The sequence below is a fragment of the Micropterus salmoides genome, unplaced genomic scaffold (genome assembly GCF_014851395.1).
Source record: "Micropterus salmoides isolate LMB-PRFRI ecotype aquatic unplaced genomic scaffold, ASM1485139v1 Ms_hic_scaffold_2, whole genome shotgun sequence".
Taxonomy (NCBI): Eukaryota; Metazoa; Chordata; class Actinopteri; order Centrarchiformes; family Centrarchidae; genus Micropterus; species Micropterus salmoides.
The window spans coordinates 38,411,555-38,431,678 of record NW_024041150.1 but is presented as its reverse complement, the minus strand read 5'-3'; the positions used below and the strand labels follow the sequence as shown (position 1 = coordinate 38,431,678).

Sequence of the window (20,124 nt, the reverse complement as noted above, 5' to 3'; positions counted from 1 at the left end):
GCTCAAGCCTTTGGAGTCTAAACTTTGTGAATACCTGCTGCCGTGCAGCCTGCTGACGCGAGCTGAAAGAGACGCTCGTGTTTGTAGATACGACGTTATTTTTCCCAAGATCTTTCATGCTTGTTTCCAGGAGAAAGAACAGTATCACCGTTTACGTTTTGATGATGCATTATCGTCTTTTCCTGTTTTTTCTGCTGACTTGTTGCGCAGGTAAGCTTGTAACTTATAATAAATTATATAGTATTGTTTGTTTTTTTTTATACGTAACTGTCTTTTAAAACGCACTATTTAGGCTACTAAGAAGGGTTTGTCCACAACAGGCCACATATGAATGTATCGCTGAAGTTATTTGGGTTAAATGAGTTTTATCTGTTTAAAAACAATTCAAAAAGTTGGGCTTATCTGTGAAGTGGTGATTTATCAAAATGAGTGTTGCGTCAAACCACTGAGTGTTCGTCACTCTTTGATATTTGAGCAGCACATTTTTACTGATATCATGTAGCTGAGATACGATCAATCTGATTAAAAATATGTGCACCTGCTTCAGGAATGCATTGTTTTACATTTACAGTGGTGGAAAGTAGCCTACTTTCACTCAGGTAGTTAAGTACAATGTTGATGCTTGTAGGCAACTCGAGTATTTCAAGTCTGTGCTACTTTATACTATTACTCCACTTCACTTATCTGACAGCTGTATGTTATGTTATGTTGTTATATTTATACAGGAGATATAAAATGAATACGTTTATGAAATAAATAGTGTGTGTGTGTGTGTGTGTGGGGGGGGGGGGGGGGTGCATCTTCATAAACTGACTGAATGAACTGTAGAGTAACATGCAAATGCTAACAATGCTGCTGCTGCTACTCTAACTGTGCATATTGTCATTTTAATGAGGCTGAACTACATTCATTATATCCATTATGTTCTCTACTGTCCTTTGTATCAAGATTTGTGCCAAATATTGTCCATAAAAAGTTACAGCTTCAATCTTGATAAGAACTGAAGATGAAAAAGGTTTGTGTTACTTGATAATGTTTAGAGAATAAAAATCACAGTTTGTTGACTAACACAAACTGATGCATGTAGATTTTGTTCTGTTTATGTTATGTTTTTCATACTCATGTTTATAGTTGTATTTCTGTGAGGCTGTGTGTGTTAATTTAAATGTCATTGTTGCCGATCTCCTGGGACACTATACAGCATGTAGGCTGTTGAAATCTGTGTATTTGTATTTCTACTATGCCAGTGCTGTACACTGATACCTGAAAGCAAAAACAAATCGAAAACGTTTCTTTTCCAGATAAAATCCTTTGTGTCAGACAGGTTTTGCGAAGCCACACAGCTTTAATATCAAATATCTATATAAGCATTTTATAGTGCAAGGATTGAATATTATAATGTTAAAAACACATTTAAACAGCATTGAAACAAAAATGTTGAATATATTTATAGTGGTTATATAGTTATTAGGACTTGAGACTCGACTTACTAATACCATTATTTCTACTCATCTATTCTGCCTGCTGGTGTCATGTCTGTTTCCCTGATATTGTGTTTCCCCTCGCCTTAACCTGACCCAGCCAGTTGTCTCTGCTGCACCTAGCACACTTTGTGCCTCTCATGTGTTCGCTACTATCGGGATCACAGTTGTAGACATCCAGTTCTCTGAAAGGTATTTCCAGAACCAGTTTTTCCAGATTGCATCATGGCAGCTACCTGGATAGCTACCAGCTATATAGATGTTCAGTCTTGCTGCCTCACAGTGTTCACCACCACACCTGATCATACCAGAGTGTGTTTGTGTGTCAGCGGCAGGATTTCAGGAGATTAAGTTTAAGTTTTGCCCCATCCACTGTTTGAAAGGAGAAAGAAAGGCAGTCGGCCAAATGTTGAACAAGTCTTTATTTTGGGGTTCCAGTTAATCAAGATTCTTCCATCAATTCAGGAAAGAAGGGCGGTGATGGGCATTATCAGGAGTGTGCACGCCATCATGTGGTGCCTCCCATTTATGACCCAAGATATTGCAGAATCACTGCGGGTGCTCCTTTTGTTATTATCACAGTACACACGTGCAGCATGGAGGGAGAATGAATCATAGCGTGCAAACAGTTAACTAAACTTTATCACTCCTGTCAGTCAAATTCAGAGCTGGGAAAGTACAACATAGCTAAGGCGCAGCAGAGACGTCATGAGATTCAATTCAAGTTTTTTCAGGTGGAAATTTTTGAATGGAAAAACATCAGCCATAACAAGATGTGAGATATGTATGTGTGTGTGTGTGTGTGTGCTTTAACTGTCTCATAAATCAAGCAGTTTATCTTTCAAGAGCATTTCAGAGCATTTATTACCTGTGACAACCTCAAATGAGGTAGAGTTTATATGTTGAACAACATTTGAGTTGTGCAATGAGTTGCTTTTTACTTATTACTCATTTAAAAAGTATTACTTTGCTTATTACTGGATATTAAAAGTCACATTATTTGTTACGTTACAATTACTTTCAATCACCGCACCCCACACTTTAGTTAACTTAAAGTCACTTAAAGTGACGGGAAACCTGTTCAGTAGCGCATATTAGAAATTAATCCACTTTACTCGTGCCGAACAGAAAACACTGCAGCCTCAAAGACCAGAGGGCTTGACATTAACTTTTTTGCTCACTAGCCAATGTGGCTAGTGGTTTTCCAAAGTTACCAGCCACGCAGCATTTTCACAAGCCATATTTTTGTTGTTGGAAAATTACGTTTTATATGATTAAAGCTGACAGTGGCACGATTAAATTGACGTGCAAAAATGTACTAGTATTATCATTAGCTCTGATAATGTTGTCCATTAAGATAAGAGTAGCTTCTTATTGTATATACTAAAAGTGCTGCATCAGAAACACTGTTTTTCACTGCATTTATTTTTAATAGCAGTAAATACTGTAATACAGAGTAGAAAAATTATCTGCATTAGAAACAATGGGCAAAGAATAAAGAATTTTTTATAAGAAAAAATCCACAATTAAGGCAACAGGATTAAAACTTTATGTAGGCCTTTATGTCAGTTTTGGGCACTTTGGATTGTTTGTTTTCAATCTGCATTTCCTCAGAGCTCTGACAGGATTTATGTTCATCATCATGAAGCTCTGGTCGCTCTGAGTTACCGGAGATACGTCCACCTGAAACGAGTAGACAGGTCTTTATTTTCCAGATTATTTCCATACATACGCATCTCCTGCTTTCATACATGGCACGATTACTTTTATTAAATTGCTTAATTTGTCATTGCCTCATTATTGTTGGCAGTTACCAGTTAACACTCGGGGGTCGAACAATAATCAGCCTGCCCAATTATCAGCGCCGGTATTTAGCATTTTTCCAATAATCTGCATCGGTCATTTCAAACACAGATAGCCGAAATTATCAATTAATGTAAAAATGCGCTCCTTTGGCTCTGATGCAGCCGCCTCTCTCAGTCTGTACTCACCACTCTGTGCTGGAGCAATGTCCTGCCCACAGTACCAACTGATTGGTTACAAGTCACGAGTAATAGCCTCACATCAACACTGTGCGGAAGTAGCCAATAGAACAAGCAAGCCACCACGCTGCAGCCCCTCCCGTCTCAGCAGAGCCCCGCAAATACACGCGGACCGAAGTTTACACAACTACGCCCATTACTGTACGTAAGTCTATGAGTAACCCACTTCTAGGCACAATAACTTTACATGTGGTTACATGTGTGGTGTCCAAACAATAATGCTGCGATGATGTGTTGAGAAGAAACCCGCTTGACACTGTTCTTGATCATAAAAGTTTATTACATCAAGGAATTCAGCATCAATTACAAGCTTTGCAGCAGCTTGGAGAGTGACCCAGCCCGATGACCACTCTGTCTCTCTGTACATCAAACAAAGCTTATATAGGATATGTGTAGGTATCTGTTAGGTACGAGAGAAGGGTGTAAGTCTGCAAAATAAAGCTCAAACCCATAGAAGGGTACAGTACTATTCTGAGGTAACAAAACAAGGGGTTAGAGGTCAAATTCTATAGAAGGGTTCAGTCCCTACATAACCACCAATCACTGCTCTCCCCGTAGGAGGGCACTGACCCTCTGTCCTGCTGCTACAGTGCTATTTTAAACTGTTATGAGTCAAATGCACATATATTGGACACCACACATGACATCAGTGTCACCAAAATAACTTGCAATGTGTATGATATTCCATCATGTAAGCAAGGTCTACAGTGATTACAAGGTTTATTGTTTGATTTCTTTCGCATGTTTTACGCGCAGCCTGTGCGTCGCCACGATTTAGCTGGTAGACAGACCGGCTATTTGTAGCCCACTTTTAGTCAAAATGGTCAAAAATTATTAATAGTGTTTTTTTCCATCGCAGTAGGCTACGTGAGATTTTTGATATCCCATTATTTTTGCAACGTCAGTAATATCTACAAGATATTAAGTGTCATTAAATTGACATGGTCTATCTTTAGCCAAGATTTAGCTCTTATTTGGACAGGCTACGTGTAGTCTGCTTTTAGCCCAGTTTTCACCCATGCAGCTGTTGAGGTACATGACATCATTTCATCAAATGCAAGTAAACATTTTAAATATTTAAATTAAATTATTTTTGCTGTAATGTTCACTGCATTAAAGGTTCAGTGTGTAAGTTCTACTGACATCTAGTGGTGAGGGTCGAATTGCAGCCCCCCTCCACTACCCAAGCGAACAGTAAAGCTACGGTGCCTGAGACAGGACAAAGATGTCATCTATGAGATAAAAGAGATTTCCAGTCAAGAAAATAGGTTTCTTTTAGATATATTAAGAAATTCTATAAATTATGTAAAACCCATATGTTTGTTAGAATATTATTGTTACTTTTCCATTAATAAACAACAGCCACATGAAGGAAGTGCTACATGATGTCTCATACTCCTGTAATACATTATTTTACATCTCTGGAGTGTTGGCTTATCTGGACTAACACACCAAAGTAAATTCTCAAACACTATCACATCTAGTGCATCAAGTATGACCACTGACAGATAACAGGACAATGTAAACCTCACTGTTATAAACCACATAATAGCCTACATGAAGTTTACAAAGGCATAGTCAGTTGAGGATCAAGGCTCCTCTCACTTTGCTAAATTAGATAAGCAATCTGCAAATATTACCAAAATGTATGATGTCTATGAAGATTCTCAGTCATCCAGGTCATAGTTAAACGACTAGTCCTAACGACTGTCGTTACAGCAACTAGGAACACTAACGAACCAGCAGTATCGTATGATGTTAAATAGCTGAGTTTTCCTACCAGTCAGTCAGAACTAAATAAGTCCTTTAACCTTCGTTGGATTACCAGCATGTCTTTTATTTTTTGAAATACAACAGAAACACAAAGTCGTACTGTAATATATAATGGTGCAATATTTTTAATGGGCATCTAGCATGTGAAAGTAAAAATTACGCGTATTTGTGTGCACAGTGGGAAGCAATATCCAATAATGTTTTGTTAATGCAAATTTATTATTGGTCACTTGATAAGCACACAGTCTTGTTATATTTCACCATTAGCAGTAAAAAGAAATACATGTTTTCCACCAGGGCAGTAAAATGTGAAGTTTAGCTGCTGATCTGAGCTTCCCTGCTGTTACAGTTTCATTACCAATAATATTCATCAGCTGTTTGTCTCAGGAAGGCAAACGGCGCATTTCTGTCAACGTAACAAAGCCAAAACAGGCTGGAGAAGAACTACATGAAATTACAATCCAAATACATTTTTTTTCTACCAGCGCAGTTAAAGTTTAGCTGCTGATCTGAGCTTCGATGCTGGAAGCTGCTGTTTTATTGCCAATTAGTGATCAGCTGATTCTCAAGAATGTAACATGCAAAGCCAAAAACAGAGCGCTGGAGAGAGAGAGAGAGTAACTACATGAAATGAATCCAACTAACATGACACCACAAGCCAAAGCACAGTGCTGGAGAATAAACCAATCCAACAAACAACAAATGTTTTTCTACCAGGGCACTAAAGGTTTAGCTGGCTGATGCTTCCATGCTCTAAGCTAATGTTACCGTTTTATTGCCAATTAATGTTACTGGTCAGCTGATTGTCTCGCTAATGTAACTGGCAAAGCCAGAACAGGCTGGAGAATAAGTAGGCGCCATGAAATTAATCAATATTTCACACCACTGACAGGGGAAACATGGCTCTTTTTTCCCAGGAAACTCAACAAACGTAACCTATTGGCCTCAGGTGAAGATACCAACGATGGTCGTTCAGTCTTGGCCACCGGTAGTCCTAACGACTGTCGTTACAGCAACCAGGAACACTAACAAAACAGCAGTATCGATGACCCTGGCAAACGACCAAATAGCTGAGTTTCCCTGCCAGTCAGTCAGAACTGAAGAAGTCCTTTGGATGAGGGACGAAACGTCTTCCAGTATCTTCAACCAAGTCCAGTTGCCCTTGACTTTAACAGACAACTTCAGCTCTGCTTTGAAAACATCTGTCCCACATTAACGTTATAGTCTTCCATCTGGAAAATCCACAAAATCCGTGATTTCTGCCGTCAGCTGTCTGTCCTGACTCTGTTTGGCTGTCGGCTCTCATGCTAAATAACACGTGTGCTCCTTCAGTTGTCCGAATGTCCGAATATGACAGGCGTCTACACTACCGGAATTACACAAGCAGAAGAAGAACGCCGTGATGATGAAACGTGCTCTGTGGTGCTGTTTGTTCGTTGACGGCTACGGTAGAAACATGATGACAAAATACAGCGACCTCCACAGCAGGGGGTGCCCGCGGTTATGTTGATAAAAATGTTGCATACTAAGAATAATAAAAACATAATGGTTCATTATGTAAGATCTTTATACACCACTGAAAACATAGTTATGGGTCTTATATTGCATTTCTGTCAATAGAGCCTCAGAAATATTACACACTGGACCTTTAACTTTCATTTTAATTTACAACAAAATGCAATTACTATTTTCAACCGCTAGATGGCAGCTGTAGACCTACTGAGACATGACTACTGGCGAGACTTGAAAGTTAGTAGACATCCGAGTTGCCAGGTCTTTAAATTGGCCATTTTTAAACGAGGGATACTTTACGATTTTGGCCTTTCAGCGAGCAACGGGCGAGAGTTTACTGCAAACACTGGAAGCGAAAAGACATTTACTTTGGTCTTGTAAGTATCTGTGTCTTTGTTTGACATGTCTTCATTATTTATCTACATTATTTGTTAACATGTGTAGAACCGTGACATTTCAGCGTGTAACAGTGTTGTGGTTAGCTTAACGTGCTGCATGCAAGTGTAACTTAATGTTAGTCCATGATACCCACATGTTTCCTGCCCTTAAAAACTCTTACATTATATCATCTGAATTCAAAGGGGGTGAAGATGAAACATGTGCAACCTTACCTATTATAATTTGTTATGAAACCCACACACATATTTTACCAGATCATTATGATATGAAAATATGAGTTTTTGACTTTTGACACTAAATATTTATATAGACTAACGTTACACTAGGGATGGGACGCTCGATACTGACGTGTCGACGCTGTGTCGAGATCCTGAAGCACAGACGTTTCGAAACACTGCTTCAAAGCGTGGTTCAAAACGTCAATGTCACGTGACCAGAGTGAAGCGAGGCTTTGATGCGTTTCACCCCTGTTTCGACAGGTGGCACACCTGCCGCTTCTGCGCTTGATTCACAGTGTTTGGAACAAATCACACATCAGCCTCTAACTCATTTGACAGATTTGTTCCAAGGACACACAATCCTTTGATTTATTGGAGCGACGTGCTGTAGTAGCTATATCCGCACCTGGAGGCCAAAAAAATACTTTTGCCAGCAACAAATGTTCCATGTGACCAAATTTTTCCAAGGCTGGGGATGTCAATTATGAAAAGAAACCCCGACTCAGTCTCAAAACAGCTGAATATTTCTGAACACAATTCTTGACATATAACAAATGTGAGACTTTTCATTTATCATTCTTGAAACAACTTCAACTTTACTCAGTTACAGATTTTTAATCCATTACACCTCATGACTGCCAGCAGAAATTTAGCAACTCATTTCAAACTCAGCTGCGTGTTGAGAGAGAAGTACTGGGAGCCAAGGGGTGTTTTTCCCTGGTCGCCGAGAGTTGAAAAATGTTCAACTTGGGGCGAAACGCAGTGTACGTCAATGTCGTCCAATCACAGTGCAGGAGGGGCGGGACATGTAGTGACTTTGCTGCTGTAAACTTTACTTTAGTTGCTGCTCTGAAAAGAGTTAGTTATAATAAAATATTAAATTTGATTGCTGTTCTGAATGTATTCTTTTTTAAATGACATATTTTTAAAATGCAATTATTTAGTAGTGAAAAACCAATAAGAGTATAGATAAAGAACAGAACCAAATATAGTATCAATAAATGTATTAATAAATAAAATAAATATAAATCCTAACAATATAAAATAAATGGCAGCCGGTAAAGACAAAGTTTATGAGAATTTATCAATCACAGTTAACAAGTTCATCTCTGGGATGGATCTCTAATTCATTTAAATTACTATTTTAAAGATTAAACATGACAATTAACTTTAATGTTATTTTCAGTTTTGTGTTGTAGTTTGTATTATTCAAAATTTTGACACCAAGATTAAAACTTTTACAGCAAATGTGTCGTTTCCACAAAGGGGTCTAATTGGTTACTGATAATTGGGATCGGCCCCGATAAAAACATATCTGTCGATGCCTGGTTAACACGACTAAAACTTATCCAATTTGAAACAACAGCCCTGCAATATATCCTTCCTGCAGTTTAGTCATTCACTTTGGAGGCTGCACTTAGTTGTGCTGTTGAACTGTTCTGTGTTATACTGAGAGATGTTCCTCATATTGTGTCCACCCCATTAATATCACTGAGAGTAGACTGAATATTGGAAGCAGCCCCCACTATTACACAATAGTAATTTTTATGTTTTCCTAGGAGAATCCTCTGCGCCTGGTTCCCCAGAGCCGGTCCTGGCCTTTGTGAATGGGGACGTCATTCTGCCCTGCAGTTTCAGGTTTAATCCCAGCAATGACTTTCCAACGGTGGAGTGGTCCAAGAAAGGCCTGCAGCCAGACGTCATCTTCTTGTACCGGGATGGCTGTGAGACGTATGAGATGAAGAACCCGGCCTTCGAGTACAGGACGAGCCTCATCATGAAAGAGCTGAAAAATGGAAACATCTCGTTAAGGATCTCCAACGTGCAGCTGTCAGATGCAGGGACATACCGCTGCATGAGGCTCTGGCAGAACGCCCCCTGGGAGACTACGACTGTGGAGCTTACAGTGGGTACGTCCAGTCAAGTGTTTTTTTTAAAGAGGTTTTGCAGCTGCAGCTCACTGTCACCTAAAACTTCCCTGTTTCTAACATGGAGTGCTTCAAACCTGAACCCGGTCAAAAACGCACAACAACAGTGACTACGTGTACATGCACAACATATTCCTAGAAAAGACAATGCTCCAAACTGTTTACATGACTAATGAAAGTTATTATTCCATTAATCTTCCCCTTTGCAGACGTCCGTACTTTGATTAACATTATGACGCACGTCTCACAGCTACACCCAAAATCTACCTATTGAGAGCCAAGTCCTTCCTTCTTTTTTTCTGTGCATGTGACTCCACCCTAGCCTGTTGGAACAAAGTGTTGGTTAGGTGGTGTGTTTACAAACCTCAAATGAGACACATGTTATGAATGTGCTGTATACTGTATATGTTCAAAGACTGCTCCTAAAACCTGAATAATACCGGCAAATCCCACATTCAGAAAATGCCACTTAAGAATAAGGCCATAGAATATCCAAACACAAGATGCTGTTCATGTGACCCATATCAAATTAGGAAAAATAGTGGAAAATTAGTGTGCATGTAATCATAGTAAATGATTATCATGATATGACCATGAAATGACCATAAAACTTCACGAGCAACTGACCTCATTCAGGCTTGAGCACGACCCCGCCCTATTTACTCAGCGTACATTGCTCAGGGCAAACTTCCTGTCCCTGCTGTCTCTCTTGAGTGTGTGGAAAAAAACAAAGACAGACAATACAGCTTTAGCTGTCACTTTTCCAACTGGGTCAGGTGTGATACTGATACCGAACACTTAAATGGCTAGTTATTAACTTACATGTGGGTGGAAACTGCCTTTGAACCCACATGCTGTAACCAAAACTCTTCTGTTCTCTCAAATGTTGAACTAATTATTTTGCCCTAGAGAAAGAATATAAAATGTCTTATTTAATTATTATCCTAATTAATATTTGATAAGGTCTTACAGAAAAGTTGAATGGAACATTCAAAGCTCACATGTTGCGTAATTCTTGTTTTCATACAGTTTCTGAGCAGAAACCCTCAGTGTCTTCAGCTGAACATACAGGAGTGACTATTCGGTGTGACTGCTGGCTGCCGGAGTCTGAGATCACATTTGTGGATGATCAGGGAAACAACATCCCTGCTGAAGCCCCAAAAAGAGATCAAGATGCCAGAGGGTGTTACACTGTGACACAAAGAGTGACTCTCCAGCATCCTACCAACAGGTTTAAATTCAGTTTATTACTCAAGCGCAAATTCAAACTTGTGCAAAAACCAACCTGCGCTCTTAAGCCGTCACATATTGATGCATGGTCAGGATCCCTTAGCATCACTTTTTAACACATTGAGAAGACCTGCATTGTTTAACACTAAAAGTAGATGTAGTAAATAAATGACAAGTCAGAGTAAGGCGGTGGGTGGGGTGTGCTGAGACCAAATAAATTGAATGTGTTTATGTGTGCAGACCACAGTAACAAATATGGCTTGAATCGTGGAGTCATAGGGGTGAAAAAGAGAATTTAAAAACTTTTAAAATCTAAACAAATACACAGAGTGACTCAACAAGACCAAATGCTTTTTTTCTTTCGTATAAAAAAAACATTACTTGTATGATCATTCAATTGAATTTTATTTATATAGCGCACAGTATTACATAAGTCATCTCGTTGCACTTTTCATTTAGACCAGGTCTAGAGCATAGACTCTTTGTCATAAACTAAATTTAAAGTTAATTGAATGTCTATCATCACAGGGTCACCTGCATAGTTCACCAGCCAGAGATCAACCAGACCAGGGACACTCAGATCCTCATACCAGGTAAACTGCAGCTTAAACAACACACCTCAGGTCACACTTTAAGTTGTTACAGCAGAGTTTCATCATCATTTTTCTTAATGTTTGTGGTGTCTGATATTTTATGGAACATAATGAACATACAGACTTCACGCCACCACGGCCTGGCAAGAGAAGCTCATCCTCTTGATTGGAGGGAAACAAATAGCAGGCAGCGGAAAGCAAACTGAAATCTGCTCCTGATAACAGTCCAGTCATGTCGTCTCCTTGTGGGATTTATTGTATTTATTATGCCAGCATCATGTTTATTGTCATTCCAGATGACTACGTACGTTCCTGCTCCCTAATGACTGCCATCGCTGTTGGAGAGGCCATTTTACTTCTGTCTGCAACATTATGTGGATTAGCTGTGATGTTATGGAAGAGATGTGGCAGATCTGGTAAGTCGCTAACACTGAGACAAAACTGTATTTAATATAGAAACTCACCCCTTGATTAGAAAAAGCAGCATGTGTGGTTCAACATAGCCCTCTGGCTTGGTGAGTTTAGCATCTTGTAGTAACATAAGAGTTCCACAAGATGGCAGCTCAGCTCCACTCGGGAGGCAGCAGTCAGACAAAAGTCACCAGGTGTCAAGCAAGAACTACAAGGAAGTGCCCTCCTTTTTAAAGGGTAATTCCAGGCTGTTATCACAATTTGAGCAGCATATTCTCTGCTTTGACTTCATGTCCATCAATTTTTATAACATTATATTGACCAAGTTAACAGCTGAAATGTGGACATATGGAATTATTCTTAAATAAAAGATTAATGTGAAACTAACTGCGTGTTTTGTTGTGTTCACGCAGTGGAAGGAAAAAAACAGTCGTCGGGTCACAGTACATTCACTGGTACCCCTGGAAATGAACCACTTCTGAGTGTGGGTGCTGACAACGTGGCAAACAGCAGCATTGAGAGGCTGACAAGAGAGCTGGATGACCTCAAGTCAAAGCTTCATGAGAGAGAGGAGACCATCCGCCAACTACAGCGCAAATTAAAATCTCACCCATGTTCTGTTATTTGCCAGCTTGAACAGCCAACGATTGTCTGCAGTCCTGCAGCGTCGGCCGACTGCAGCCCACCAATATCTGACAGCTTACCCCAGAATCAGGGTCCGACGCCGAGCATCTCACGACCAAACAGTAATCCACAAACTGCCCGCCCAATCTCTGGAAAGCGTCACAACAACTGCAGCCCCGCTGTTTTGGACTTTGGTATTCCAGCGTCGTACGGTTCTTTTTCAGCAAACACTTCAAAGACAAAGCTCAGTCGTTCCATAAGTGAGCCCAGTGCTCAGCCTCGTCCAAACCATCCCAAGCTTCAGCGCAGACATTCCTTAACGCTTCCATCCCCAACCCTGCACCGTAACCGCTTCACCCCCCTGGAGGGTTTAACCGAGGAATCAGAGCCATTAATTTCATCAAAAAAGAGCACACATCAGTTAAAATCAAGCAAATAAAAACAAAACTATCTGCTTGGTCAGATACAACCAGCAGTAAGGGAGGTGTGATGTTTGTAATTCAACGGTGAACTGATTCTTTAATGAAACATGGTTGTCTATATGAAAATAAGCTCTCCCTTATCCTTCATCCCTGTTAGATTCTTTCTAACAGCTCAGGTGTGAAGTTGAAATCATTTGTATTAAACTAGCAGACCTTTGCGTCATCATTTCTGTTGCTAACTTGATATTTCATATTAAAAAACGCTTTATTTTTTTGTTCAAGCTAGCTTGGTTTGTAAGGTGGATCTGTAGGCTACTACACGTTACCTGCTGGTTAAGAGTGTCTCTTAAACAACCTGCCTCTTATGGAGGGTACGTCTATATGAAAATCTTTGGAAGTGGCACAAACAGGAAAGGAAAGCGGACAAGTAGATGAAAAGTCATTTTTTGTCCTCTTGAAACTTTCAGGGTTGTTCCCCAGTCTGATGCATTTGTCTGTGTGCAGCTGCATCTTTCTGCTTTCTACAAATGTTAAGCATATTTTTATTTTAAAAAATGTATTGCATCTTGTAATGTCTTATAATAAGATTTGATGTCTGGGTTGGTATCTATGGGGACCTTTTTATTTAAAATCACTTTGTACTTGTAATAGTAGTAAGTAAGTAAGTACTGAATATTAATTTAATTTAAATATTTTAATTGTTGTATAATATGTGATGTAAATAAGAATTACATTTTTGTATGTGTTTTAAAGCTTTTTATTTCCACTACATTGTCATGAAATAAAGCACTTTATTTATATAATTATGGTGTTTCCTACATTCACACAATAATAAAAAGGGCGCCCCCTAGTGAGTCAGTTATTACCCTGCAGTTTCTTTTGGTTCTCACATTGTATCTTAGGTGGAGGTTTTAATCCACCAGCAGTCAGCTTTTCAAAAGTTTTGTAATTGGTTTGATATTAAATAAAGAAGTTGCTAATATGTCACTTGGTTCACGCTCTATATTTAAGATAGTGTTTAATTAGACTGATTAATTTAAGGTTTTGTTTTGTGCAATTTCCTTTAGGGGAAGATGAAGAAAATGTTGACATGTCATCTGTATATCACACAGCAGAGAGGCAAATTATGTGAGGTGGGAGTTTCTCAGAAAGGAAGTGCAGACACCAGGCTGTTTGTCTGTCCTTCAGTTGGTGGTGGGACAGGATGCAGTTAACACCGTTCTGCCTGGTGCTGTGTGAGTACAAACTCTCTTTGATGTGTAGAATAAAAAAATAATCTAACCCCCCAGAGTCTCTTCACATGCTGCTAACAGATATTTTAAGGTCTTTCTGAATTAAAAAATCACTGACTTAATTTATTTGCATTTGTTTACATTTTTGTCTTTTTTGATTCATTCTTGCTTCTCGTGCTATTTTTCTATTCCTCTGTTTCATCATTTCTTTATTTTTCTATCCCTTCCGTTCTCCCAATCTGTCTTCATCTTTCCCCGCCTCTCTCGTTTGTTTTCATTCATCACACTTTTAATTTTCATTCTACCCTCCTTTCTTTTTACACTTTCTTTTTTGTGCTTTTGTATTACTGTATTCCTGTTTTCTACTTTCACTTTCTTCTACCTTCTTTTCTCACTCTCTGCTCTCTTCCTATATTCGATTTTTTTCCTCCATTTCTTTCTTCCTGGCTTATTTAACTTTACTTGTTACTTTCTTTCTTCCTTTGATTTATTTATTTGTTCTCCCTTATTTCCACCTGCCTATTCTTTCATCACTTGTTTGCTTCCTTCTTTCCTTTTTCTTTTTTTCTTCTCTTCATTTCTTGTTTGCTTTTTTCTTTCATTTTCCCCTTTAATTCTTCCCCTCAATCCTCCCTTCCTCTTCTTCTTCCCTTCCTATCTCCCCCCTCTGTGCAGCCTGTCTTCAGGTCAGCCCTGACAGGTCTCAGTTCTTCAGGTACGAGTCCATCTCTCTGAGCTGCAAGGATCAGATGAACTCAACCGGCTGGAAAGTGAAGAGGAAAACGTCGAAGGGTGGGGTCAGACCCTGCTCCTCCGGCTGGGGCACGGCCCTGTCGGGCTCCACCTGCCTCATCGGGAACACCTACCCGTCTGACAGCGGGGTGTACTGGTGTGAGTCTTTAAACGGGGAGAGGAGCAACGGCGTCAACATCACCATCACTGGTACTGCACACTGGAAACAAGAGTTAAATCTGCATTTAATAGATCTGACTTTACATAGGAGCAGATTTTGAACTACAAAGTAAAGTTAGAAATGAACCTTTTGATATAAGAAAAAAAAGACTTTAATGAAAGCACAAAATGAGTTTCTTTCTTTTCTGAAGATCGTACTGTGGTCCTAGAGAGTCCTGCCCTCCCTGTGTCGGAGGGAGCTGCTGTGACTCTGCGCTGCAAAGCTGAGAAGAAGAACTCCACCGACCACAGGTTTATTTTCTATAAAGATGACCGTTCCATCAGCACCAACTCCACAGGAGAGATGACCATTCACGGTGCTTCCAAATCTGATGAAGGGCTCTACAAGTGTAGCATCTCCGGGGGTGGAGAATCACTATTCACCTGGCTGGCTGTTGATGGTGAGAAAAAAGTCTACAGGTGTTGTATAACTGAGAAAGAGTTGGTCAAACATACACAGTATCTGACAAAAGTGAGTACACCCCTCATATTTTTGTAAACATTTGATTATATATTTTCATGTGATAACTCTTAGGGTTGTCCTCACTGTTGTTGCCAGCGTGTGTGATGTGTTATTTTGAGGGGACAGCAAATTTACACCGTTACAAACAAGCTGTACACTCACAACTTTACGTTGTAGCAAAGTGCCATTTCTTCAATATTCTCACATGAAAAGATATGATCAAATATTTACAAAAGTGTGAGAGGTGTGGGGTTTGTGAGATAATGTAATGTGTTGTTGTAAGGACAACATTGGAGACCTGCATTTTGCTTACAACCTTTTTTTTTAAAAATTTAACATTACATTGTTGGACTCTTTTTAAAGAAAGGATATGAATAAATGCTGCTGACATCATCTTTGTTATCCCACTATTCCTCTGCTTGACCTGCATGCCCACCTAGATACCTGCCTGTCTGCTTGTAAGCCTGAACATATTGACTTACCTTTTGATCCTGCAGTGCTCTGCACATGTTGTTTGATATTCCATAAAACATTTTTAAGTCCTGATTGCGCAAGAATTAGTATTTTTTTCTGACTTGGTGCCCCTGATCTTTTGGAGTGCAATTCTCTTGTACGCCACTGTACAATATAAACAATACAAACCCATTAAGATTGAACGTAAACCAAGGAGTTCAAATATGTAGAACGCTAATAATGAAATGTAATCTCATTTAGTGTTTCGTTTATTTATATCTACAGCTTCTCTTCCACCTTCGTCGTCAGCTCCGATGGCAACTTCCAGTTCAGACTCTGTCTTCAGACTGATGTGTCATCTGGTGGTGGGAATTCCTTACATGCTGTCTACAGTCTTACTGGGACTCATATACAGAGACAGGAAGAGGGGTAAGACCACTATTGCTTGTGTCTAATGTTGGCAAATCAGAACATATAATTACAATAACAACAGAACTGTGCTGTTAGCTCTCTGTGCTTGGTTCCTGAACGACTCTTCTACCTACTTTTGCTTACTTTCTATAACCATTATTCATTTACATTTATTCATTTAGCTGATGCTTTCATCCAAAGCGACTTACAGTTGCTATACATATCAGAGGCCACACGCCTCTGGAGCAGCTAGGGGTTAAGTGTCTTGCTCAGGGACACATTGGTGTCTCACAGTGGATTTGAATCCGGGTCTTTCACACCAAAGGCAAGTGTCTTATCCACTGCACCATCACCACCCGATTCAGGGCAAATGTTTCTCAACTCACACTTACATATTTAAATCTAACATCAGTCAGCTGAAGACACCAGTTTACATGGACCTGATTGTTAATGGTCTAGTCTGTGTAAGGTTTTACTCCAGTTAAGTCCATATTAAACCATGAGATCCTACGTACACCTTTAAACATGTAACCTGTAATCAGTCCACCTGTTTGACACCACACGCCAATTACATTATAGACCTCAAGCAAACGTCCTGTTTAAGTGGCACTAACCTTTGTTTCATTTCATTATTCTTTCTAACGCTGCTGTTTTGTTTGTTTGTTTGAAAAGGAGGGTTATTTTGTCATTTTCAAGGCATTATTAGAAGATGAAGACGTGGTAGCAGTTGTTAGGTGGATTTAACGGAATGTGTTTTTCTTTTTATGTGCCAATTCAAGAGTTTCTCTCAAATGCTGCATTTGTCACATATCCCCAATTTTCATTTACTGTTTTTCTGAATTTGTCACACAAAGATGAAATGTCTAAGCTTAAAAGCTTAAATGTCAAGGAGCTCAACACCAGAACCAGATTAAATTAGCACTACAGATTGGCACATCTTTGTCTGGGCAAACACTGTTTTTATTGCACATGTTATACGTTGAAGCTGTTACAAAAATAAGGGCTCAAAGCCCAGTTGCACTGCAGTATTCAAACAATGATAGCCGTAAAGGTGTACCAGCTATTATCATGACCAACAAATCTAGGTTAGCGGTTGTGGGTAAACTCCAACATTGCAACATAATGTGCAGGAGACTCTTTCGGTTATTAATCAGACTCTGAGCTGAAAGAGCTTTAACAGGTTGCTCTTAAAAGAAATCCAAACATCTTAATCCAAGTAAAGTTTTCACCTGATGGTTATTACTGATACTGACATATTGTAAGTGTAGCTGGTGATGTGTATCTCCCTCTTTTCATGGCAGCTCAGATGGTTGCAGAAAGAAGAGGCAGCGACGATGTCATCATGGAAATAGTTGTCTAGTCTTGTAAACTGGTCAAAAGGGACATCACATGAGACCACAGGAGGTCCTGGGGATCTACTTTTACCAAGTGCTGAGTTTAAGGATCTGCTGCATTTTGGTGGCTGTTTGATAAGTCTGGTTACCAAATCCTGGATAGATGATTGATCTTTTGATGCATTCTTTTACCAAGCTTCCTACATAGCCTCCCTGTCATCTTATTCCTTCAGACTATGCTGTTTTTTTTAGTGTTGTTTCACTTCACTTGTTGTCTGTATAACTATCGCAAAACTTTAAGACAAGACTAATGGACAAAGTAGTTTGTTAGTGCCTTTCAAAGGAAATATGAACATTACAGGAACCTTTCACCACCTCTATGGTCAATGTGTGGTTAAGCATGGGGGTGATGGGAATTATCTAGGTCATTTTTTTAAAAGTAAGCAACGTTGACTGTTAGTAGGACAATAACCGTGCATACACAGGGTTTGATTTCAGACTTTGATGAGACACAATGAAGTCAGAAATTCTTCAACGAACGCAAATGTGTCTACAAATTGAGCAAATAATACATTATTTTTACAGTATCCAAAAACGCGTGAATTAGCAGAGACAGTCAGTAGAAAAAGTGAGCAGAGTCAGTGGACATGATCGCGTGCAACCTACAGTGGCAACAGTGGTTAATTGGTTAACTCTATAGAGTGTGTTGTTGTACCTTTTGTTTCCACAATGTGATCGTGTGTTTAAGACTGCTCACGCTCACTTTTTCTGTCTGTCATCAGGACTTTCTATTATCAATTCCCTTTCTAGGAAGTTGTTTTGTGTTTGACTCTTTGAGAGAAACCTTTTTGTTAGATCTTTGGCTGTAAATAAATGCCCTTTTTATTTGAACCTAAATCTGTGTCCTCCTTTCCTTAAATCCCTGAACACATTATTGTCACTTACCTCCTCCCCCTGGACTTCCATCTGAGGTTCGTAACACCATTAATCACAATTTTTGATAGTAATGTTAGAGCCATTACAACATAAACAAGAAGCAAATAAGCGAATTTAATCTCTCTCGAATTTTTTCTTACACTTTCTTCCTCTCTTTCTTTCTTCTTCCACATTATTCCCAGGCAGGAGAGTGGTCGGAGAAGCACAGGTGTGACCAATAACATTTATAATGGATGACCCTGAAACTGACGCAGGTAAGACGAATATAGCCATTATTCATTTGATTATTCACATGTGTGCTTCAGGGAATAATGCAGATGGGCCTTTTATTGCTCTCAGAGTAGTCTTGTTTAGATAACGGTGTAAACTGATGTTGGATTGTAACTGCGACACATTATACTGTACAATTTTGTCAAATACTGCTCTTGAGTGTGAAAAGGAAGTGTGGGGGGGTAGCATGAGAGTGTGTGTTTTTTGAGAGACGTGTTTGTGGTTTGCTTGTTTTTATTATTCAGCCGTGTGTGAGAGGTGTGAAGTTTTAGTCTAGAGGTCTATATTTTTTTTTCCATTTGACATTTCATCTCTTGCCAGAATTTACTGAATCAGCCTTTTCTGTGGATTTAGGTCAGTTGTGGTGATTTTATCTGTATATTCCGTATTTGTATCTGTACCGAAACTAGGTGATGTATTTCTCAGAAGTGGAAACAAAGAGGTGAAATTGTGCTACTTTTAAAATCTACAAAAATGCCAAAAGTCCTCTGTACTAAAATCATGTCAGATTTTAAACTGACATTGTAAAGTAAATCAACATTTTTAAACAATTGTAACTGCATTAAAAACAGGTACACGATTAGATTATATTTTGCAGTATAAGTGGTAATTCCTGTGGTTTGGTATTTGAAAAATATGCATAGTTTCTTTTGAGCCAAGAGTTACATATTCAGATTGACATCTCTCATGTCTGTGTGGTAAATATGAAACTACAGCCAGTTAGCTTAGCTTAGCATTAAGACTGGGAACAGGTGAAAACAGCTTCCCTGACTCTGTAACATCAGCACATTTAACATATTACATATCATTTGTTTAATATAAAAAAACCCATGGTGCAATAACAGCATGTTGTGGTTTTATATTGGATTATATGCAGGATTGCAGATTGTGTTACCTTTTGGACAGACTTTTTCCAGTCTTTATGCTAAGCTAAATGGCTGCTGGCTGTATATATGTATTCATATTCACGCAACACCTTTTAACTCCAATGAGTAGAACAGTACAAACAACAAGGGCACCCAGGCCAAAATCTCTTGGCTACAAAAGGTTTGTGAACTAAATTAAAATAACAAACAGCAGAGCATTAGAAATGGACAAAGACCCATAAGAGCTGGTAGCAACTGGATTTACAGTATTACTGAAACAACCAATCACAAACCAGTAACTACCAAGGCAATCATTTAAACCAGTCAATCATAGCAGCTCACCTGCAGACCATCAGAAACATCTACACCACTACAAGTCCTCAGAGCTATGGACGGATCCAGCACATCATTATTGACGGAAGTCTTATTATACACATACATCAACACAACCATTTTATACAGTAACAAAATTGCCTTTTTATTCACAAATATACAGACTGTGCCCTCATGAAGGAATTAAAAAGTAATAATTAAAGCTTTTTATAGTTTCAGTATATCTTTTATATATATATAAA

General features: G+C 39.1%; 1 protein-coding gene across 2 annotated transcripts; it reads left to right on the top strand.

Annotated features, from left to right (window-relative positions):
- On the top strand, window positions 1-18,374 carry LOC119912938 (butyrophilin subfamily 3 member A2-like). 2 transcript variants are annotated; one of them, XM_038732218.1, is made up of 6 exons: window positions 1-210; window positions 13,701-13,868; window positions 14,541-14,807; window positions 14,969-15,217; window positions 16,018-16,161; window positions 17,445-18,374. In XM_038732218.1, exons 2-6 carry the CDS (start codon window positions 13,838-13,840, stop codon window positions 17,501-17,503), a joined length of 750 nt encoding a protein of 249 aa, XP_038588146.1. In that variant the 5' UTR covers window positions 1-210; window positions 13,701-13,837; the 3' UTR covers window positions 17,504-18,374. The 2 variants fall into 2 exon arrangements, with proteins under 2 accessions (XP_038588146.1, XP_038588145.1); XM_038732217.1 differs by lacking the exons at window positions 13,701-13,868; window positions 14,541-14,807; window positions 14,969-15,217; window positions 16,018-16,161; window positions 17,445-18,374 and adding exons at window positions 8,985-9,335; window positions 10,383-10,584; window positions 11,112-11,176; window positions 11,473-11,592; window positions 12,001-13,436 and having other exon boundaries at window positions 27-210.
- Window positions 18,375-20,124: the final 1,750 nt, after the last annotated feature.

Coding starts and splice junctions, on each gene's coding strand:
- LOC119912938 (XM_038732217.1), top strand. CDS start 117: ATGCTTGTTTCCAGGAGAAAGAACAGTATCACCGTTTACGTTTTGATG. Junction 10,585..11,111: donor CTCCAGCATCCTACCAACAG/GTTTAAATTCAG, acceptor CTATCATCACAG/GGTCACCTGCATAGTTCACC. Junction 11,177..11,472: donor CACTCAGATCCTCATACCAG/GTAAACTGCAGC, acceptor TTGTCATTCCAG/ATGACTACGTACGTTCCTGC.